This window comes from Entelurus aequoreus, linkage group LG13 (assembly GCF_033978785.1).
Source record: "Entelurus aequoreus isolate RoL-2023_Sb linkage group LG13, RoL_Eaeq_v1.1, whole genome shotgun sequence".
NCBI classification, from domain to species: Eukaryota; Metazoa; Chordata; class Actinopteri; order Syngnathiformes; family Syngnathidae; genus Entelurus; species Entelurus aequoreus.
In genome coordinates, this window is record NC_084743.1 from 67,134,136 (window position 1) to 67,153,159 (window position 19,024).

The following is a 19,024-nucleotide window of genomic DNA, read 5'->3' on the forward strand; positions in this document are numbered from 1 at the left end:
TCGTCACTTCCTGTTGACTTGTGTCCTTCTTTTTACAGAACTGTAAACACGACAAAAAAAATCAACGAACGACTCGTCCAGGCTGTACCCAGCCTTTAGCCAGAATGCAGCTAGGATAGGCTCCAGCCACCCCCGCGACCCCGATGGACAAGCAGTAAAAAAAAAAAATGGATGGTTACATTTTGATATCATACAATTGATGCCAGAAAGAGACAATGCTTTTTTTTGTGGGGGGGGGATCCCTAATATCAGGTATTACATCACTTAGAAATAAAGTTGTTAAAGGGATGCGCAAATCCAGGGCAAAGTTCTTCATAGATGTAATCAATAGTGGTAAAGGAAATGGCAAATTGCTATGGAAACGTCGAAATTGCCTATTTAAACGTAACAAAATATTGTAATTCCAGAGATATGCAGCTACACACAAATGGAACTCTAACTGACAATTTAGATGATATAGTGAACAGTTTTAATAATTATTTTATCAGCTCAATAAAGTGCCATACATCCATTTTGCTACAGCTTGTCCCTCTCGGGGCTTGGGGGGGTTAATATTGGTTAATATTACATACACAGATGTTAAAGTAAAAATGATTGTCTCACACACACACTAGGTGTGGTGAAATTTGTCCTCTGCATTTGACCCATCCCCATGTTCCCTTGTGAGGGGAGCAGTGAGCAGCAGCGGTGGCCACGCCCGGGAATCATTTTTGGTGATTTAACCCCCAATTTCAACCCTCGATGCTGAGTGTCAAGCAGGGAGGTGATGGGTCTTTGGTATGACTCTGCCGGGGTTTGAAATCACGACCTACCAATCTCAGAGCGGACTCAAGGCCACTGAGTAGGTGAAACTAGTAGGTGAAACTGAGCAGTGAAACTACAACAGCTAAAAAGACCAGCTTTGGAAAAGAAAGAGAAAAAACATGCCAATAAGCACAAGGTAAAAATATATGCGCAAGTATAGAAATATCTCAGGAAAAAAATGTTGTTCTTCTGTAGCCAGGTGGGAAAAAAAGGAATTTTACATTGTAGTTCAGAGAGGCCACTAGAGGTCAGTGTGGCATCTGTGGTGTGTTTGCAACGTTGCAAATGGGTAAAACTGCAAAGAAGCCAGAGTTGGATGAGAGCCAAGAAAATTGATTTTGCGTGTTTGAGTGAACTGTCTATCTGTGTTGGCCCTGCGATGAGGTGGCGACTTGTCCAGGGTGTACCCCGCCTTCCGCCCGATTGTAGATGAGATAGGCTCCAGCGCCCCCCGCGACCCCGAAGGGAATAAGCGGTAGAAAATGGATGGATGGATGGAGTGAACTCATAGCTTTGGGAGAAACTTCAAGGGTCATTCAGGAGATATTGGACAATTAAGGGAAAAAAAGCCACTGCAGTTATTTCATTTATCTATTTTCTCTAAATTACTGCCACTATTTGACTTCTTTACCATGAATTGATTAACGTGGACCCCGACTTAAACAAGTTGAAAAACTTATTCAGGTGTTATCATTTAGTGGTCAATTGTACGGAATATGTACTGTACTGTGCAATCTACTAATAAAAGTCTCAATCAATCAATTTAAGATCAACCAAATTACCAAATAAGCAGAACCCCACTCCTGGTACCAAAATGTGTTGCCCGGCAAAATCGCACAGGACGCAGAACTACTTGTGGGGTTCTTTATTCTGAAAGGTAAATATTGGTAGTTGAACCCTAAATAAATAAAATAATAAAGGTTTGGGTCAGGGTATTCTCACAAGTTAAAAATGAGGTGTTTCCTTTAAACAAAACACCTTATGTTCTGAAACTAGCAGAAGTAAATTCTATTTAACTTTGTATGACACAATCAAATCAAATAACTGCAGTGGCTTTTTTTCCCTTACTCGTCCAAAATCTCCTGAATGACCTTTGAAGTAGCAACAAAAGTACACACTCGTTTCTCCCAAAGCTACCATGAATTGATTAACGTGGACCCCGACTTAAACTAGTTGAAAAACTTATTCGGGTGTTACCATTTAGTGGTCAATTGTACGAATATGTACTGAACAATGTGCAATCTACTAATAAAAGTTTCAATCAATCAATCAAAAAAGCTACGAGTTCTCTCAAACACGCAACTTCAATTTTCTTGGATCTCATTGTTAAATTCCTTTCTTTCCACCTGGCTACACTCCTTTCAAACATAATCAATTGCAGAGCGAGCAAAAATAAGATTTTTATCGAAGCTGCCGCCAAACCATAACCCTAAATATTGGGTGAAATACCTGTGTGAAGTTGACCCCCCACCTTGTCAAAATCTCCCCGACTTGTCCCAATCATTTGTGCTGCAAAAATGTTTTTTTTTGTTATAGTTTTTTTATGTTAACATTTAATGGAGCTGGTTATTAATCATACAACGTTAATAACATAAACACTGTAACAGATAGACAACTTTTGCAGCACAAACAATTGGGATAAGTTGGGGAGATTTTGACAATGTTGGGGTAGGCAACTTTACACAGGTCACATGTACAGCTAACACAGCAGCCATTGTTTTATCAAACACCAGTCAAATTAATAAACTGTCACTTTTCACTTTATTAGTCTGAAGCAGTGGCGGATGCTGGTCTCTCAAGGAGGGGAAGCTCAATTTCGGCCTACATCATAAAATGTGTTGGTTTATTTTTACGTAAATTCTACCCTCCGTTCCTTTTTAAGAAAGTGATCTGTGACCCTGTCGTACCAAGAAAGCGTCTTTTCCAGGGATTTGACAAGTGTCCTCTCAATGGCCAGCAGAGCTAGGCTGCTTAAACGGCCTTGGCCCATGGTGTTGCGGGTGTAGGACTTGAGCCGCTTTAAACAGGAGAAGCTCCTCTATACAACTGCAGATGTAGCTCCGATCGTTGCCACTAATGACAATAGTTTGTACACCTGAGGCATTGAACTGTCCAACTCCATGCCTTTCAGAAATAGCAAGAAGTCACATAGCTTTCCCCTGTTGCCCTGCAAATCCTGGTTTGAATATAGGACTTGAAGTTCAGACCTCGGTCTCCCTGAATCGAGGAACTGGCCAAAACTTTTCAGGACACTCTGAAATGCCTCCTCCGGAAACACTTGTCTCATCTCATCAAATTTCCCTGGATTGACTAATTCCAAGAAGCGCAGATTTTCCAGATTTGAAAAACGCCGAGGTATCTGCTCTGTGAGATTGTCTAGGATGGCCATGTACAGATTTCTGTAGCGCTCCTTGGGATCCTGTAGTTGTGACAGACGGCGTTTTCTCATTGGCTCAGTTTGTGGGTCTGACGTGAGATCTGCTGCTTTGGCATAAACAGCTTGGAAAGCCCCCCTCGGACCTCTTCTCTTTGACAAAAGCAAGAAGAGACTCAATTATTTTCTTGCAGTACATAGCATCCATAGCTCTATACTGGACAATGGCAAACACCACATCAGTCTCAGAGAAGATTTGTTCATATGTGTACAACATGAACACAAACTCAAAATCCTCCAGTTTCATCAGAGAGCCTTTGGCACAGTCTAATGTGTCATCATCCATGGACTTATCTGCAAGGATTATCTCAAAAGTTGCTCACTACCGTGACGTGAAATTCCATCTAGTAGGATCATTTCTGGGCAACCTTGAGCAGCCTGCAGACTCAAGAAAACACATCCTCTTTGTGGATTTTGAGAAAAAGGTGGCAAACCCAGAGAGTGATACAAAAAATATTCTGCACTCAGATAAGCTTTTAGCCCCCTGAGACAGAACCAGGTTCAGTCTGTGTGCATAGAAATGCACAAACATTGCACTGGGGGCTATTGCTTTAACTTTGGCCTGCAAACCTTTGAGAGCTGAAGGCATGACAGCAGCCCCATCCTAGGTTTGCGCCACAAGTTTCTCCCTGAAATTGTATCCCTGCATGTTCTCATTCAAGACTTCAAAAACAGACTGAGCATCTCTTCCCACAGAAACATAAAACAAATCCAATAAAGCACTCCTGAATTTTACCAGCCCTATCCACATAGCGAACACTGACAAGAGAGTTGAGCATGGCAAGCTATATCAGTTGATTCATCCACCTGCCATGCAAAAAAGGGAGCAGCCTGAATTTCATCCTTGATCTAATCAGAAACAGCGGCTGAAAGAGCAGAGTTTAAGTCATTTTGTATTGCATGGGACATACCAGAAAACACAGCTGATGACTGGAATTGTGTGGCCAGAACAGTCATATTTAGCGAATTTCTCTGTAAACTCCGTGTAATTCCCCTTGTTGGATGATTCAACATTCTCATCATGCCCCCTAAATGACAGCTCCTGACAGCCAAGCAAGGAAGTCACATCAATAAGGCGGTTTAGGAAAGATCTGTTTTGTTTGACCGTTTCATTATGTTTTGCCACTTGAACGCGAGCACCTTCATTGATTGCATGCTCAACCCTGACTCTGCCCAGGCAACTTAACCTTGTACATGCACTCACATGTTCATAACTTTTTTCATGCCTTTTGTATGCCCTGTCAAAGTTAGAAAGATCACCAAAATCCCACTTTTGACAAGACAACACATCCCTGATGGGTTTCATCAAGAGGCATGGCCAACAGTACATTTGTTACACTTCCAGTCAGCCAGCTCACTTTGTCATACCAGGTCAGCTGAAAAGACCTGTTACTTTTCCCTACCTTTTGCACCAAATTAATCTGAGGAGTTGATCTGCCCTCCTGTTTAATTCTAAGTTTTTCTTCGTAAGGAAGACCATCAAATGGCTTCGCCAAAATCCAGTCCACAACTTTCAAATGATCTGCCATTATGTGCAGCTTGCTAGCTCACTAGCTGGGACTGGCACGAGGCTAGTGCAAAGTGAGTCCGCCTGTGAATGCTTTGAGACGGTGGAGGGGCTCAGCAGCACCCGCTGCTCGGTAGGGACAGAAACTACAGAGTGAAAAAAGTCAGTCTCCAGACACAAAAAACACCAGAAATAGAATCTCTATTTGTCACTAGTCGTTTATAACAAAGAAAATGTCGCTAAGAGGATCAGGAAAGTCTTTGCTTCAACTCAGAACAACAGAATGAATATTGAAAAATGCTCCCACGGGCGTTTTCAACACAAGATCGCTGATTCGCTCATTTTGCTGTCAATGAAAAAGGGAATCAGACAGATCTTCCAATCATCATGCAGAAGTTGAGCGTCCGGGCCAGCCCACTGCCCCATAGACCCCTAGAGACGCTGAGCGTCCGATGAGCGGGACAAAGCCCAGCATTTATCCAATGACTCGTCTCGTTTCACTGCAGTGTATATGCTTCTCCACTGAACACTGTGGACGGCCAGTGTCTATACTGTTTAAAGCACCGTGAAGCTGCGGGAATGAGAGAGGAAAGGCGCGTTGTTACCAGTGATAAGAAGCTGATTCTGAACAAAAGAGCGCGTTGTAGCGCATATTTAGTCAAGTACACATGTACATGTACACACAACACTATATATTTAATCACTTATTTTTTGGCATTTTAGGGCTGAGCTTCCCTTGCAGTCTCAGAGCAATCGCCTCTGGTCCGAAGTATTTTAACGATTATTATTTTCTCACAGTTTCTCTTTTTTCCACTTCATCCATTGACATTTCTAGAGATACATTTTAAATTACTCCTCTTAATGCTGCTGCTCTGAACATGTGTTTTAGAATGACCTCCATCAAGATAGCTCAGCTTCACATTGTAACATTGTATGAATATTAAATAGTACAAAACACATACTCCACAAATATTTACCACATATAATGTGCCCAACTTTACTTAAAGCATACATTGCTTGTTGCATAGAGGCCTGGGGACAAACATCTAAAACAATCACAAACCCAATAGTCATAATACATAAGAGAGTAATAAGGATAATTCATAAAATTGATGATCAAGACTCGACAAATGATTCATAAAAGTCACACATGGAATAGTACTTTGTCATTGCACTTAAAAAGTGCAACTAAATTACATTTTCAGTACAAACCTGCTCAAAATCAGACATACATCATACAGAGTAGACAGAACAGGAACATGCATGGGTCACAACAAGGGCTGCGCCCCGTAAAGGTGCACTGGGAAAAGGGTCAAACAACTAATCTTGTAGAATACAAGACTGCTCAAATTATGTATAAAGTAAATAATAAAATGCTTCCAGACGTGATCCAGAAGATGTTTCAGATATGAACCAATAGATATGAACTAAGAGGGATTTATGTGCACTCAAAAGCAAAAGTATGAAACAATGTGAAACAAATATGTATATCATATAAAGGACATCATCAATGAAATTATTTTTGAATTAGAAATGAAAATATGCAACACTTGAATTAAAAAACGATACAAATAAGTCCGTAAAATATATTTGATTTGTTCTGAAACATCTAATCTACCAATGGTAGAAACCCACTAACAAGATTGTGTTACATTTCTTACACTGGAATTTTTATGAGAATCTTTCATCACACACACTGCAACTCACACTTCCTCACCTTTGTGTGTTCTCATGTGTCTTTTCAAAGTATATTTTTGTACAAAACCTTTAGCACAGATTGAGCAGGAAAAAGGTTTTTCACCAGTGTGTGTTCTCATGTGTCCTGTCAAATGATGATTATGTGTAAAACATTTACCACAAATTGAACAAGTAAAAGGTTTTTTACCATCATGTGTTCTCATGTGTCTTGTCAAATGATGATTATGTGTAAAACATTTACCACAAATTGAACAAGTAAAAGGTTTTTTACCAGCATGTGTTCTCATGTGTGCCTTCAAATTATGATTTTGTGTAAAACTTTTACCACATAATGAACAAGTAAAAGGTTTTTCACCAGTGTGTTTTCTCATGTGTGTTTTCAAATGGTTCACTTGTGTAAAACCTTTACCACAAAATGAACAAGAAAAAGGTTTTTCACCAGTATGTACTCTCATGTGTGCCTTCAAACTATGACTTTGTGTAAAACCTTTGCCACATAATGAACAAGAAAAAGGGTCTTCACCAGTGTGTGTTGTCATGTGTGTTTTCAAACTAATATGGTGTGTAAAACCTTTAGCACAGATTGAACAGGAAAAATGTTTTTCACCAGTGTGTGTTCTCATGTGTCCTGTCAAATGATGATTATGTGTAAAACCTTTACCACATAATGAACAAGAAAAAGGTTTTTCACCAGTGTGTATTCTCATGTGTGTTTTCAAATTATGATTTTGCGTAAAACTTTTACCACATCTTACACAGGAAAAAGGTTTTTCACCAGTGTGTGTTCTCATGTGTGTTTTCAGATTACAAGAGTAATTAAAAGTTTTGCCACATTGAGAACATTCAAAGTGTGTGTTGTCAGTGTGACATGTTGTATCAGCTTCAGAGTCTTCATCATCAGTGTCAGAAGAGCGTGACGTCATGTCATCACTATCTGATAGTGGAGCTAAGAGCTTGTCTGCTTGTGATCTTCCACAGTGGTCTCCATCAGCTTCTGTTGTCAAGTGTTGAGTTGAGCTGCTGCTTGGAAACTCCACCACACTTTTCTCCTCACTTTCACTTTTGACCTCATGATCTTCAATCTTCACAATGACAACATTCAATGGAATCTTGGAGATATCAACCTCCATTCCTTCAAGATGCTCTCCATTCTGACTGATACTGTATTCCTCTTCTTCCTCCTTTATGTGTGGGCGATGTAGCTCCTCAACTTCTTCTTTAATGTGGGTAAGATGTGGCTCCTCTTCTTCTTTTTTAATATGGGGGGGCTGTGGTTTCTCCTGCTTCATCCTGGAGGTTTACACCTGCTGCTCAGGGAAAAGATGTTCTTCACAGACGTCTGCAGGATACAAGAAGACAAACACATGCTTTAGAAGAGTCCAGCATTGCTCAGTCATATGAGACATTGTCCTGTACCATTGTCCCGATAAGGTTGTTTACCTTAATTAACAACAGAACATGAAGTTATTTACTAACAAGTAGAGATGTCCGATAATATCGGACTGCCGATATTATCAGCCGATAAATGCGACATCGGAAATTATCGGCATCGGTTTCAAAAAGTAAAATGTATTACTTTTTAAAACGCCGCTGTACGGAGTGGTACACGTACGTAGGGAGAAGTACAGAGCGGCAATAAACCTTAAAGGCACTGCCTTTGCGTGACGGCCCAATCACATAATATCTACGGCTTTTCACACACACAAGTGAATGCCACGCATACTTGGTCAACAGCCATACAGGTCACACTGAGGGTTGCCGTATAAACAACTTTAACACTGTTACAAACATGCGCCACACTGTAAACCCACACCAAACAAGAATGACAAGCACATTTCGGGAGAACATCCGCACCGTAACACAACATAAACACAACAGAACAAATACCCAGAACCCCTTGCAGCACTAACTCATCCGGGATGCTACAATATACACCCCCTGCTACCCCTACCCCCCGCCCCCAACCCCGCCCACCTCAACCTCCTCATGCTCTCTCAGGGAGAGCATGTCCCAAATTCCAAGCTGCTGTTTTGAGGCATGTTAAAAAAAATAATGCACTTTGTGACTTCAATAATAAATATGGCAGTGCCATGTTGGCATTTTTTATTTTGATTTATTTTGGAAAACCTTGTTACATTGTTTAATGCATCCAGAGTGGCATCACAACAAAATTAGGCACAATAATGTGTTAATTCCACGACTGTATATATCGGTATCGGTTGATATCGGAATCGGTAATTAAGAGTTGGACAATATCGGAATATCGGCAAAAAAGCCATTATCGGACATCTCTACTAACAAGTGTTGCTTTCATTTTATCGTCATACACCTTCAACAAGTCGCCACTTCATGGCAGGGCCAACATAGACAGACAAGCATCCAGCAAAAAAGGACAAGACAAAGAGGGAAGTCAAACTACAGTAAATGTTGGAGGTTCTTTTGAGCAGTGGAGAGATGTTAAGAAGGAACTTGTTTGCACTTTATTATCGCACTCTGCAATGGCATATTTATTTTTAGTTAGCTCTTTGTCTTTTGTATATTTTATAACTTGGGAATTATTTTCTGTTTGTTTGATTTTGAAAGGAAAGCCCAGTGCACATACTCTTTGTTTAAAAAAGACAGGACATAAAAATGTTTTACATAACATAGTAATTAATCATGATTTTAATATTGATAAAAATAATTGTGATTATTATTTTGGCTATAATCGTGCAGCCCTACTTAATTGTCTTTCATAGTATCCATTAAGCGATATCCAATTGTATTTACAATCCGCAAAGTATGTAAAAACACAGTTGAAACATCACAAAATACCACAAATTCAGTTAGTCTTTGTAAATATTCTTGCAAAGTTATTCGGGTTATTCAAGTCATGCAACCACGTGCTACTTGGATAGCTTGCACTTGCACTATAGTCTTTGTAGAATGTTAGAGTTCCAAGTCCTTGTTCACAGTGGTAGCTCTTGTGTGCCAAATTCCTGTGAGCCATATTGGTTCTGAATATGAAGTTGCACATTTCAAATGCAGTTTTAAAGGCACTACCTAATCCACTTTTTAAGTTTGATATAATGAAAACTGTTCTTGTTTTATTTTTAATAATAAGAATATATTTTTATATTAACTTTCTCAACGAATATTAATTTTGAACTAATTTTATATATATATATATATATATATATATATATATATATATATATATAAATATAAATATATATATATATATATATATATATATATATATATATATATATATACACACACAGTATATATATACAGTATATATATATATATGTGTGTTTTCATCTCCAACATGTTATGATGGCAAAATGAACATTGATTACTATTTTGCATGTAAAACTGTTGTCATTATTAAGTGGTTTGTCTTTTTATATTGTTTATGTATTGTTGGCAGGTTGAAAACAGCTCAGCAGATTTGCGTGGAGAAACCAACGTTTAAACGGCACCGTATAATATAATCATCAAAAACGCACGAGAGACAAGAACTTCGTTTAGGCGGTCATATCACACAGCACATAGGGCTGTGAGCGCAACTGTTTTTATTAGCACACACAAATTGGCACAATCAGCCAGTGACGCATTTTAGCTGTGCATGTCAGCCTTCAATAATGAAAACAGGCATGTAGGAAATAAAAGACAATTAGGCCAAATGCAAAAATTGAGGGCACATCTTAACATGTATAATTAAACCTTAATTAAGAAAAAATATGATTTATTGGATCACTCGATTAATCGATCGTGATATTCGATAGAATACTCGATTACTAAAATATTCGATGGCTGCAGCTTTAATCTGCTTAAAACTCAGCACTGCCCTGCTGCCATGAATAGATTGCAGTTGTGTGGGAACCAATGTAGTTATTTTATAGTTTATTTTTATTGTTTGTGCCCAGAAATCGTTCATATTTTCATAAACAACTATACTATCCTATTTTCAATTCTTCACAATGCTCCTCCGTCCAGTAAAGTTATTCCAGGTATAAGGTTAGTAAAGATGTAAGTGAAATAATGAAACGGAACTGTTTTGTGTAACAAAAATTGATCCATCCATCATCCTTTTTCTACCGCTTGTCCCTTATGGGGTCGCGGGGGGTGCTGGAGCCTATCGATGCTGCACATGGGCGGAAGGCGGGGTACACCCTGGACAAGTCGCCACCTCATTGCAGGGCCAACACAGATAGACATACAATGTTCACACTCACATTCACACACTAGGGCCAATTTTAGTGTTGCCAATCGTGATGCTTCTTAAAAAACAGCGTCCAGTAGTCGACGTTGTCGCTAGTTCTCCTCGTTTGTTGGAGAACGTTCCTTTTCGTACTCTGTTATTTTTCTAACACTACAAATATTTCTCCCAAAACCAGAGTTAGTCACGTATTCACCAACACTCTTAGCATTTGTATTTTACATATTTTCACAACACTTTAAAGTCACACTGGTGGCTTAGCGATGTGTTCGGGTCTATTTGTTAGCAGCTAGCAAGCTAAGCTAACAAGCATGCTAAGTTAGCTTTAGGTTTAGAAGCTTCACAGTTCACGGAGTCTACTTCATCCTGACACGAAGAATAGATAAAGTTTAATTATCCACACCTTTGAAGAATAGGTACTCGCGTTAAAATGAAGGAATTAACGCATACTTACAGACCGCACTGCTCTGTTGTCTTCTCCGAGACGATTGGTGCCAAAACACACGATCAGTCTGCGCATGTGCAAGTGGTGGAAGACGTCACTTCCCGTGGACTTTCTCCTTTTTTAACGGAACTGTATTTGCAGGCAAAGGCGAAATTACAGTTTACAATAAACCAGAGGCGATAACAGTATATGAGAATAAACAATGGGAAAGAAAAGTAAAAAAAAAAAATGTTTAAGCATTTCCACCAAACAGAGAGGAAAGCAGCGTCGTTACCAGTGATAAGAAGCTAATTCCGAACAAAAGAGCGCGTTCTAGCGCATATTTAGTCAATAACATGTAAACACAACACTAAATATTTAATCACTTGTTTTTTGACATTTTAGGGGAAGCTGAGCTTCCCTTGCAGTCTCAGAGCAATCGCCTCTGGTCCGAAGTATTTTAACGACTATTATTTTCTCACAGTTTCTCTTTTTTCCACTTCATCCATTGACATTTCAAGACATACATTTTAAATGACTCCTCTTAATGCTGCTGCTCTGAACATGTGTTTTAGAATGGCCTCCATCAAGATAGCTCAGCTTCATATTGTATGAATATTAAATAGAACAAAACACATACTCCACAAATATTTACCACATATAACGTGCCCAACTTTACTTAAAGCATACATTCTTTGTTGCATCGAGGCCTGGGGACATACATCTAAAACAATCACAAACCCAATAGTCATAACACATAAGAGAGTAATAAGGATAATTCATAGAATTGATTATCAAGACTCGACAAATGATTCATAAAAGTCACACATGGAATAGTACTTTGTCATTGCACTTAAAAAGTGCAACTAAATTACATTTTCAGTACAAATTTGCTCAAAATCAGACATACATCATACAGAGTAGACAGAACAGGAACATGCATGGGTCGTAACAAGGGCTGCACCCCGTAAAGGTGCACTGGGAAAAGGGTCAAACAACTAATCTTGTAGAATACAAGACTGCTCAAATTATGTATAAAGTAAATAATAAAATGCTTCCAAACGTGATCCAGAAGATGTTTCAGATATGAACCAATAGATATGAACTAAGAGGGATTTATGTGCACTCAAAAGCAAAAGTATGAAACAATGTGAAACAAATATGTATATTATATAAAGGACATCATCAATGAAATTATTTTAGAATTAGAAATGAAAATATGCAACACATCAATTAAAAAAACGATATAAATAAGTCCGTAAAATATATTTGATTTGTTCTGAAACATCTAATCTACCAATGGTAGAAACCCACTAACAAGATTGTGTTACATTTGTTACACTAGAATTTTTATGATAATCTTTCATCACACACACTGCAACTCACACTTCCTTACCAGTGTGTGTTCTCATGTGTCTTTTCAAAGTATATTTTTGTACAAAACCTTTAGCACAGATTGAGCAGGAAAAAGGTTTTTCACCAGTGTGTGTTCTCATGTGTCCTGTCAAATGATGATTATGTGTAAAACATTTACCACAAATTGAACAAGTAAAAGGTTTTTTACCAGCATGTGTTCTCATGTGTGCCTTCAAATTATGATTTTGTCTAAAACTTCTACCACATAATGAACAAGAAAAAGGTTTTTCACCATTGTGTATTCTCATGTGTGTTTTCAAATGGTTCACTTGTGTAAAACCTTTAGCACATAATGAACAAGAAAAAGGTTTTTCACCAGCATGTACTCTCATGTGTGCCTTCAAACTATGACTTTGTGTAAAACCTTTGCCACATAATGAACAAGAAAAAGGGTCTTCACCAGTGTGTGTTGTCATGTGTGTTTTCAAACTAATATGGTGTGTAAAACCTTTAGCACAGATTGAACAGGAAAAATGTTTTTCACCAGTGTGTGTTCTCATGTGTCCTGTCAAATGATGATTATGTGAAAAACCTTTACCACATAATGAACAAGAAAAAGGTTTTTCACCAGTGTGTATTCTCATGTGTGTTTTCAAACTATGATTTTGCGTAAAACTTTTACCACATCTTACACAAGAAAAAGGTTTTTCACCAGTGTGTGTTCTCATGTGTGTTTTCAGATTACAACAGTAATTAAAAGTTTTGCCACAGTGAGAACATTCGAAGAGTGTGTTGTCAGTGTGACATGTTGTATCAGCTTCAGAGTCTTCATCATCAGTGTCAGAAGAGTGTGACGTCATGTCATCACTATCTGATAGTGGAGCTAAGAGCTTGTCTGCTTGTGATCCTCCACAGTGGTCTCCATCAGCTTCTGTTGTCATGTGTTGAGTTGAGCTGCTGCTTGGAAACTCCACCACACTCTTCTCCTCACTTTCACTTTTGACCTCATGATCTTCAATCTTCACAATGACACCATTCAATGGAATCTTGGAGATATCAACCTCCATTCCTTCAAGATGCTCTCCATTCTGACTGATACTGTATTCCTCTTCTTCCTCCTTTATGTGTGGGCGATGTAGCTCCTCAACTTCCTCTTTAATGTGGGTAAGATGTGGCTCCTCCTCTTCTTTTTTAATATGGGGGGGCTGTGGTTTCTCCTGCTTCATCCTGGAGGTTTACACCTGCTGCTCAGGGAAAAGATGTTCTTCACAGACGTCTGCAGGATACAAGAAGACAAACACATGCTTTAGAAGAGTCCAGCATTGCTCAGTCATATGAGACATTGTCCTGTACCATTGTCCCGATAAGGTTGTTTACCTTAATTAACAACAGAACATGAAGTTATTTACTAACAAGTAGAGATGTCCGATAATATCGGACTGCCGATATTATCGGCCGATAAATGAGACATCGGAAATTATCGGTATCGGTTTCAAAAAGTAAAATGTATTACTTTTTAAAACGCCGCTGTACGGAGTGGTACACGTACGTAGGGAGAAGTACAGAGCGCCAATAAACCTTAAAGGCACTGCCTTTGCGTGACGGCCCAATCACATAATATCTACGGCTTTCCACACACACAAGTGAATGCCAAGCATACTTGGTCAACAGCCATACAGGTCACACTGAGGGTGACCGTATAAACAACTTTAAAACTGTTACAAATATGCGCCACTGTCATGTCTGTTCATGTTTTTGTTTTGGTCATGCGTCATGTCTGTTCATGTTTTTGTTTTGGCCATGTGTTTGTTTTTTGGACTCTTTTTAGTTCCTGGTTGCACTTCCTTGTTTGGTTTGGTTTCCATGGTCACCCATTAGTTTTCACCTGTCATGTCACGCACCTGTTCACCTGTCTTGTCACGCACCTGTTTTCACTGATCACGTCACTATTTAAATCTGTCTGTTTCTGTTGTTCGTCCTGGCGTCCTCACACTATTTCATCACTCTGCTTCATGTCGTGTCACAGGTCTTTGCCAAGTAAGTTTTGTTCATTTATGCCACAGTTAGTGTTTTTGTTTATTGTTCATAGTTTTTGTGCCCACGTGCATGTCTTTTGTTTCATAGTCAAGTTTGTATTTCCGCCTTTGTGCGCGCCTTTTGTTTGCTTCCCTTTTTTTTGTAGTTTTTTTATTTGTTAAAATTAAATCATGTATTTAAATTCATGTCTTGCACGCGCCAATTTTCCTTTGCCTTCCGGAGAAGCAAAACCCAAGAACCCAGTCATGACAGTAGGACGCCAACAGAAGAGTTTCTCCGCAAAAAAATTGGACGGTTTTGACGAGGCAGCGAGGGAGGTCCTCCGCGCCATGGAGGAGGAATCGCTGCGCTACTCCTCTATGGAGTGCAGAGACTCCATTTGGTCCGAGGACTGCGCTGCGTCACCGCAATCCCGGAAGCGCCGCTCCCGACGAAGGACGTCAGGGAGGGCTACCCCTCCCACCTCAACCTCCTCATGCTCTCTCAGGGAGAGCATGTCCCAAATTCCAAGCTGCTGTTTTGAGGCATGTTAAAAAAAAATAATGCACTTTGTGACTTCAATAATAAATATGGCAGTGCCATGTTGGCATTTTTTATTTTGATTTATTTTGGAAAACCTTGTTACATTGTTTAATGCATCCAGAGTGGCATCACAACAAAATTAGGCACAATAATGTGTTAATTCCACGACTGTATATATCGGTATCGGTTGATATCGGAATCGGTAATTAAGAGTTGGACAATATCGGCAAAAAAGCCATTATCGGACACCTCTACTAACAAGTGTTGCTTTCATTTTATCGTCATACACCTTCAACAAGTCGCCACTTCATGGCAGGGCCAACATAGACAGACAAGCATCCAGCAAAAAAGGACAAGACAAAGAGGGAAGTCAAACTACAGTAAATGTTGGAGGTTCTTTTGAGCAGTGGAGAGATGTTAAGAAGGAACTTGTTTGCACTTTATGATCGCACTCTGCAATGGCATATTTATTTTTAGTTAGCTCTTTGTCTTTTGTATATTTTATAACTTGGAAATTATTTTCTGTTTGTTTGATTTTGAAAGGAAAGCCCAGTTCACATACTATTTGTTTAAAAAAGACAGGACATAAAAATGTTTCACATAACATAGTAATTAATCGTGATTATTAATCGTGATTTTAATATTGATAAAAATAATTGTGATTATTATTTTGGCTATAATCGTGCAGCCCTACTTAATTGTCTTTCATAGTATCCATTAAGCGATATCCAATCGTATTTACAATCCGCAAAGTATGTAAAAACACGGTTGAAATATCACAAAATGCCACAAATTCAGTTAGTCTTTGTAAATATTCTTGCAAAGTTATTCGGGTTATTCAAGTCATGCAACCACGTGCTACTTGGATAGCTTGCACTTGCACTATAGTCTTTGTAGAATGTTAGAGTTCCAAGTCCTTGTTCACAGTGGTAGCTCTTGTGTGCCAAATTCCTGTGAGCCATATTGGTTCTGAATATGAAGTTGCACATTTCAAATGCAGTTTTAAAGGCACTCCCTAATCCACTTTTTAAGTTTGATATAATGAAAACGGTTCTTGTTTTATTTTTAATAATAACAATATATTTTTATATTAACTTTCTCAACGAATATTAATTTTGAACTAATTTTATATATATATATATATATATATATATATATATATATATATATATATATATATATATATATATATATATATATATATATATGTGTTTTCATCTCCAACATGTTATGATGGCAAAATGAACATTGATTACTATTTTGCATGCAATGAATGCAGTGAACGGTATTGCATTCTTAAGGTGTGAATGAATGATGGTTTCTACATGTAAAGCGACTTTGGGTACTTAGAAAAGCGCTATATAAATCCCAGGTATTATTATTATTATTATTAAAATGTAAATCTGTTGTCATTATTAAGTGGTTTGTCTTTTTATATTGTTTATGTATTGTTGGCAGGTTGAAAACAGCTCAGCAGATTTACGTGGAGAAACCAACGTTTAAACGGCACCGTATAATATAATAATCAAAAACGCACGAGAGACAAGAACTTCGTTTAGGCGGTCATATCACACAGCACATAGGGCTGTGAGCGCAACTGTTTTTATTAGCACACACAAATTGGCACAATCAGCCAGTGACGCATTTTAGCTGTGCATGTCAGCCTTCAATAATGAAAACAGGCATTTAGGAAATAAAAGACAATTAGGCCAAACGCAAAAATTGAGGGCACATCTTAACATGTATAATTAAACCTTAATTAAGCAAAAATATGATTTATTGGATCACTCAATTAATCGATCGTGATATTCGATAGAATACTCGATTACTAAAATATTCGATAGCTGCAGCTTTAATCTGCTTAAAACACAGCACTGCCCTGCTGCCATGAATAGATTGCAGTTGTGTGGGAACCAATGTAGTTATTTTATAGTTTATTTTAATTGTTTGTGCCCGGAAACCGTTCATATTTTCATAAACAACTATACTATCCTATTTTCAATTCTTCACAATGCTCCTCCGTCCAGTAAAGTTATTCCAGGTATAAGGTTAGTAAAGATGTAAGTGAAATAATGAAACGGAACTGTTTTGTGTAACAAAACTTGATCCATCCATCATCCATTTTCTACCGCTTGTCCCTTATGGGGTCGCGGGGGGTGCTGGAGCCTATCGATGCTGCACATGGGCGGAAGACGGGGTACACCCTGGACAAGCCGCCACCTCATAGCAGGGCCAACACAGATAGACAGACAATGTTCACACTCACATTCACACACTAGGGCCAATTTTAGTGTTGCCAATCATGATGCTTCTTAAAAAACAGCGTCCAGTAGTTGACGTTGTCGCTAGTTTTCCTCGTTTGTTGGAGAACGTTCCTTTTCGTACTCTGTTATTTTTCTAATACTACAAATATTTCTCCCAAAACCAGAGTTAGTCACTTATTCACCAACACTCTTAGCATTTGTATTTTAGATATTTTCACAACACTTTAAAGTCACACTGGTGGCTTAGCGATGTGTTCGGGTCTATTTGTTAGCAGCTAGTAGTGATGGGTCCGGCAACACCGATGCATCGGCGCATGCGTCGAGCTCATAGAGCGATACCCTGTGTCGGTGCGCGTATCGCTTTTAGAAAGTCACGTGCCCGGTCATGAGCTGTTCTGGTCACGTGACCGCTCATGAACTGTATCGCACTGACGCCTGCGCGCCAAACTGTGTTTATTAGGAAGCGGCGCAATGCGTGTTGTTGACGAACACCGTTAGGGCCGCTTGTTGTCACTGTCACTCAAAGTTGCATTTCAAAATTACACAGAATAAATGTGTTTATTTTGTTTAGAATTCAGATGGGTTTGATTTGGTGCGCGGCATATATTGGCTGTGCGGCGCACGGTGTGCGCGGAGGACGCTTGAGCACTGCGCAATTGCGCAGGCGCGCATCTAGAGGGAACGTTGCTCACAGGGCACAGAGGATGCGTCAGTGCGATACAGTTCGCGTATCGGTCACGTGACCAAAGCAGCTCACGATCGGTCACGTGACTTTCTAAAAGGGGTACGTGCACCGACACAGGGTTTCGCTCTATGAGCTCGACGCATGCGCCGATGCATCTGTGTTGCCGGACCCATCACTACTGTTACTAGAGAAGGTACAGGAATGACGGCGTGGCGAAGTTGGTAGAGTGGCCGTGCCAGCAATCGGAGGGTTGCTGGTTACTGGGGTTCAATCCCCACCTTCTACCATCCTAGTCACGATACATGTTCACATTATTTGACTGTATCTAAAAAAGATAAAAATATATTTTTATTTAAATGAAGATATGAAATAATCCTAAATGAAATACAATGACTTGGTTTATATTATTGTATATACTAGGTCATAAAATCAGTGTCAGTTGAGTCGGTCCTTAGGTTGCCTGTAGGGATTTTTAATGTCCAGCAGATGTCAGTATTTAGTGACACAGTATCGACACAGTATCAATACAGTTTTGCAATGTGTCGAAACGCTTCATGAGGCCTCATCAACCCATCACTAGCAGCTAGCAAGCTAAGCTAACAAGCATGCTAATTTAGCTTTAGGTTTACAAGCTTCACAGTTCACGGAGTCGCGTTCATCCTGACACGAAGAATGTATACATTTTAATTAACCACACCTTTGAAGAATAGGTACACACGTTAAAATGAAGGAATTAACGCATACTTACAGACCGCACTGCTCTGTTGTCTTCTCCGAGACGATTGGTGCCAAAACACACGATCAGTCTGCGCATGTGCAAGTGGTGGAAGACGTCACTTCCCGTGGACTTTCCTTTTTAACGGAACTCTATTTGCAGGCAAAGGCGAAATTACAGTTTACAATGAATCAGAGGCGATAACAGTATATGAGAATAAACAATGGGAAAGAAAAGTAAAACAAAAGTTTAAGCATTTCCACCAAACAGAGAGGAAAACAGCGTCGTTACCAGTGATAAGAAGCTAATTCCGAACAAAAGAGCGCGTTCTAGCGCATATGTAGTCAATAACATGTACACACAACACTAACTAT

At 39.1% G+C, this 19,024-nt stretch overlaps 2 protein-coding genes across 4 annotated transcripts; both read right to left on the reverse strand.

Annotated features, from left to right (window-relative positions):
* Positions 1-5,717: 5,717 nt before the first annotated feature.
* On the reverse strand, positions 5,718-11,222 carry LOC133663628 (oocyte zinc finger protein XlCOF6.1-like). 2 transcript variants are annotated; one of them, XM_062068242.1, is made up of 2 exons: positions 11,102-11,222; positions 5,718-7,782 (listed from the first exon to the last, which is right to left on the reverse strand). In XM_062068242.1, the coding sequence occupies exon 2, from the start codon at positions 7,730-7,732 to the stop codon at positions 6,449-6,451; it is 1,284 nt and encodes a 427-aa protein (XP_061924226.1). In that variant the 5' UTR covers positions 7,733-7,782; positions 11,102-11,222; the 3' UTR covers positions 5,718-6,448. The 2 variants fall into 2 exon arrangements, with proteins under 2 accessions (XP_061924226.1, XP_061924227.1); XM_062068243.1 differs by having other exon boundaries at positions 11,106-11,178.
* A 433-nt stretch (positions 11,223-11,655) lies between these two features.
* Positions 11,656-18,760, reverse strand: LOC133663629 (oocyte zinc finger protein XlCOF6.1-like). 2 transcript variants are annotated; one of them, XM_062068245.1, is made up of 2 exons: positions 18,688-18,760; positions 11,656-13,703 (listed from the first exon to the last, which is right to left on the reverse strand). In XM_062068245.1, the coding sequence occupies exon 2, from the start codon at positions 13,651-13,653 to the stop codon at positions 12,454-12,456; it is 1,200 nt and encodes a 399-aa protein (XP_061924229.1). In that variant the 5' UTR covers positions 13,654-13,703; positions 18,688-18,760; the 3' UTR covers positions 11,656-12,453. The 2 variants fall into 2 exon arrangements, with proteins under 2 accessions (XP_061924229.1, XP_061924228.1); XM_062068244.1 differs by having other exon boundaries at positions 11,658-13,703; positions 18,684-18,760.
* Between the last annotated feature and the right edge of the window lie 264 nt (positions 18,761-19,024).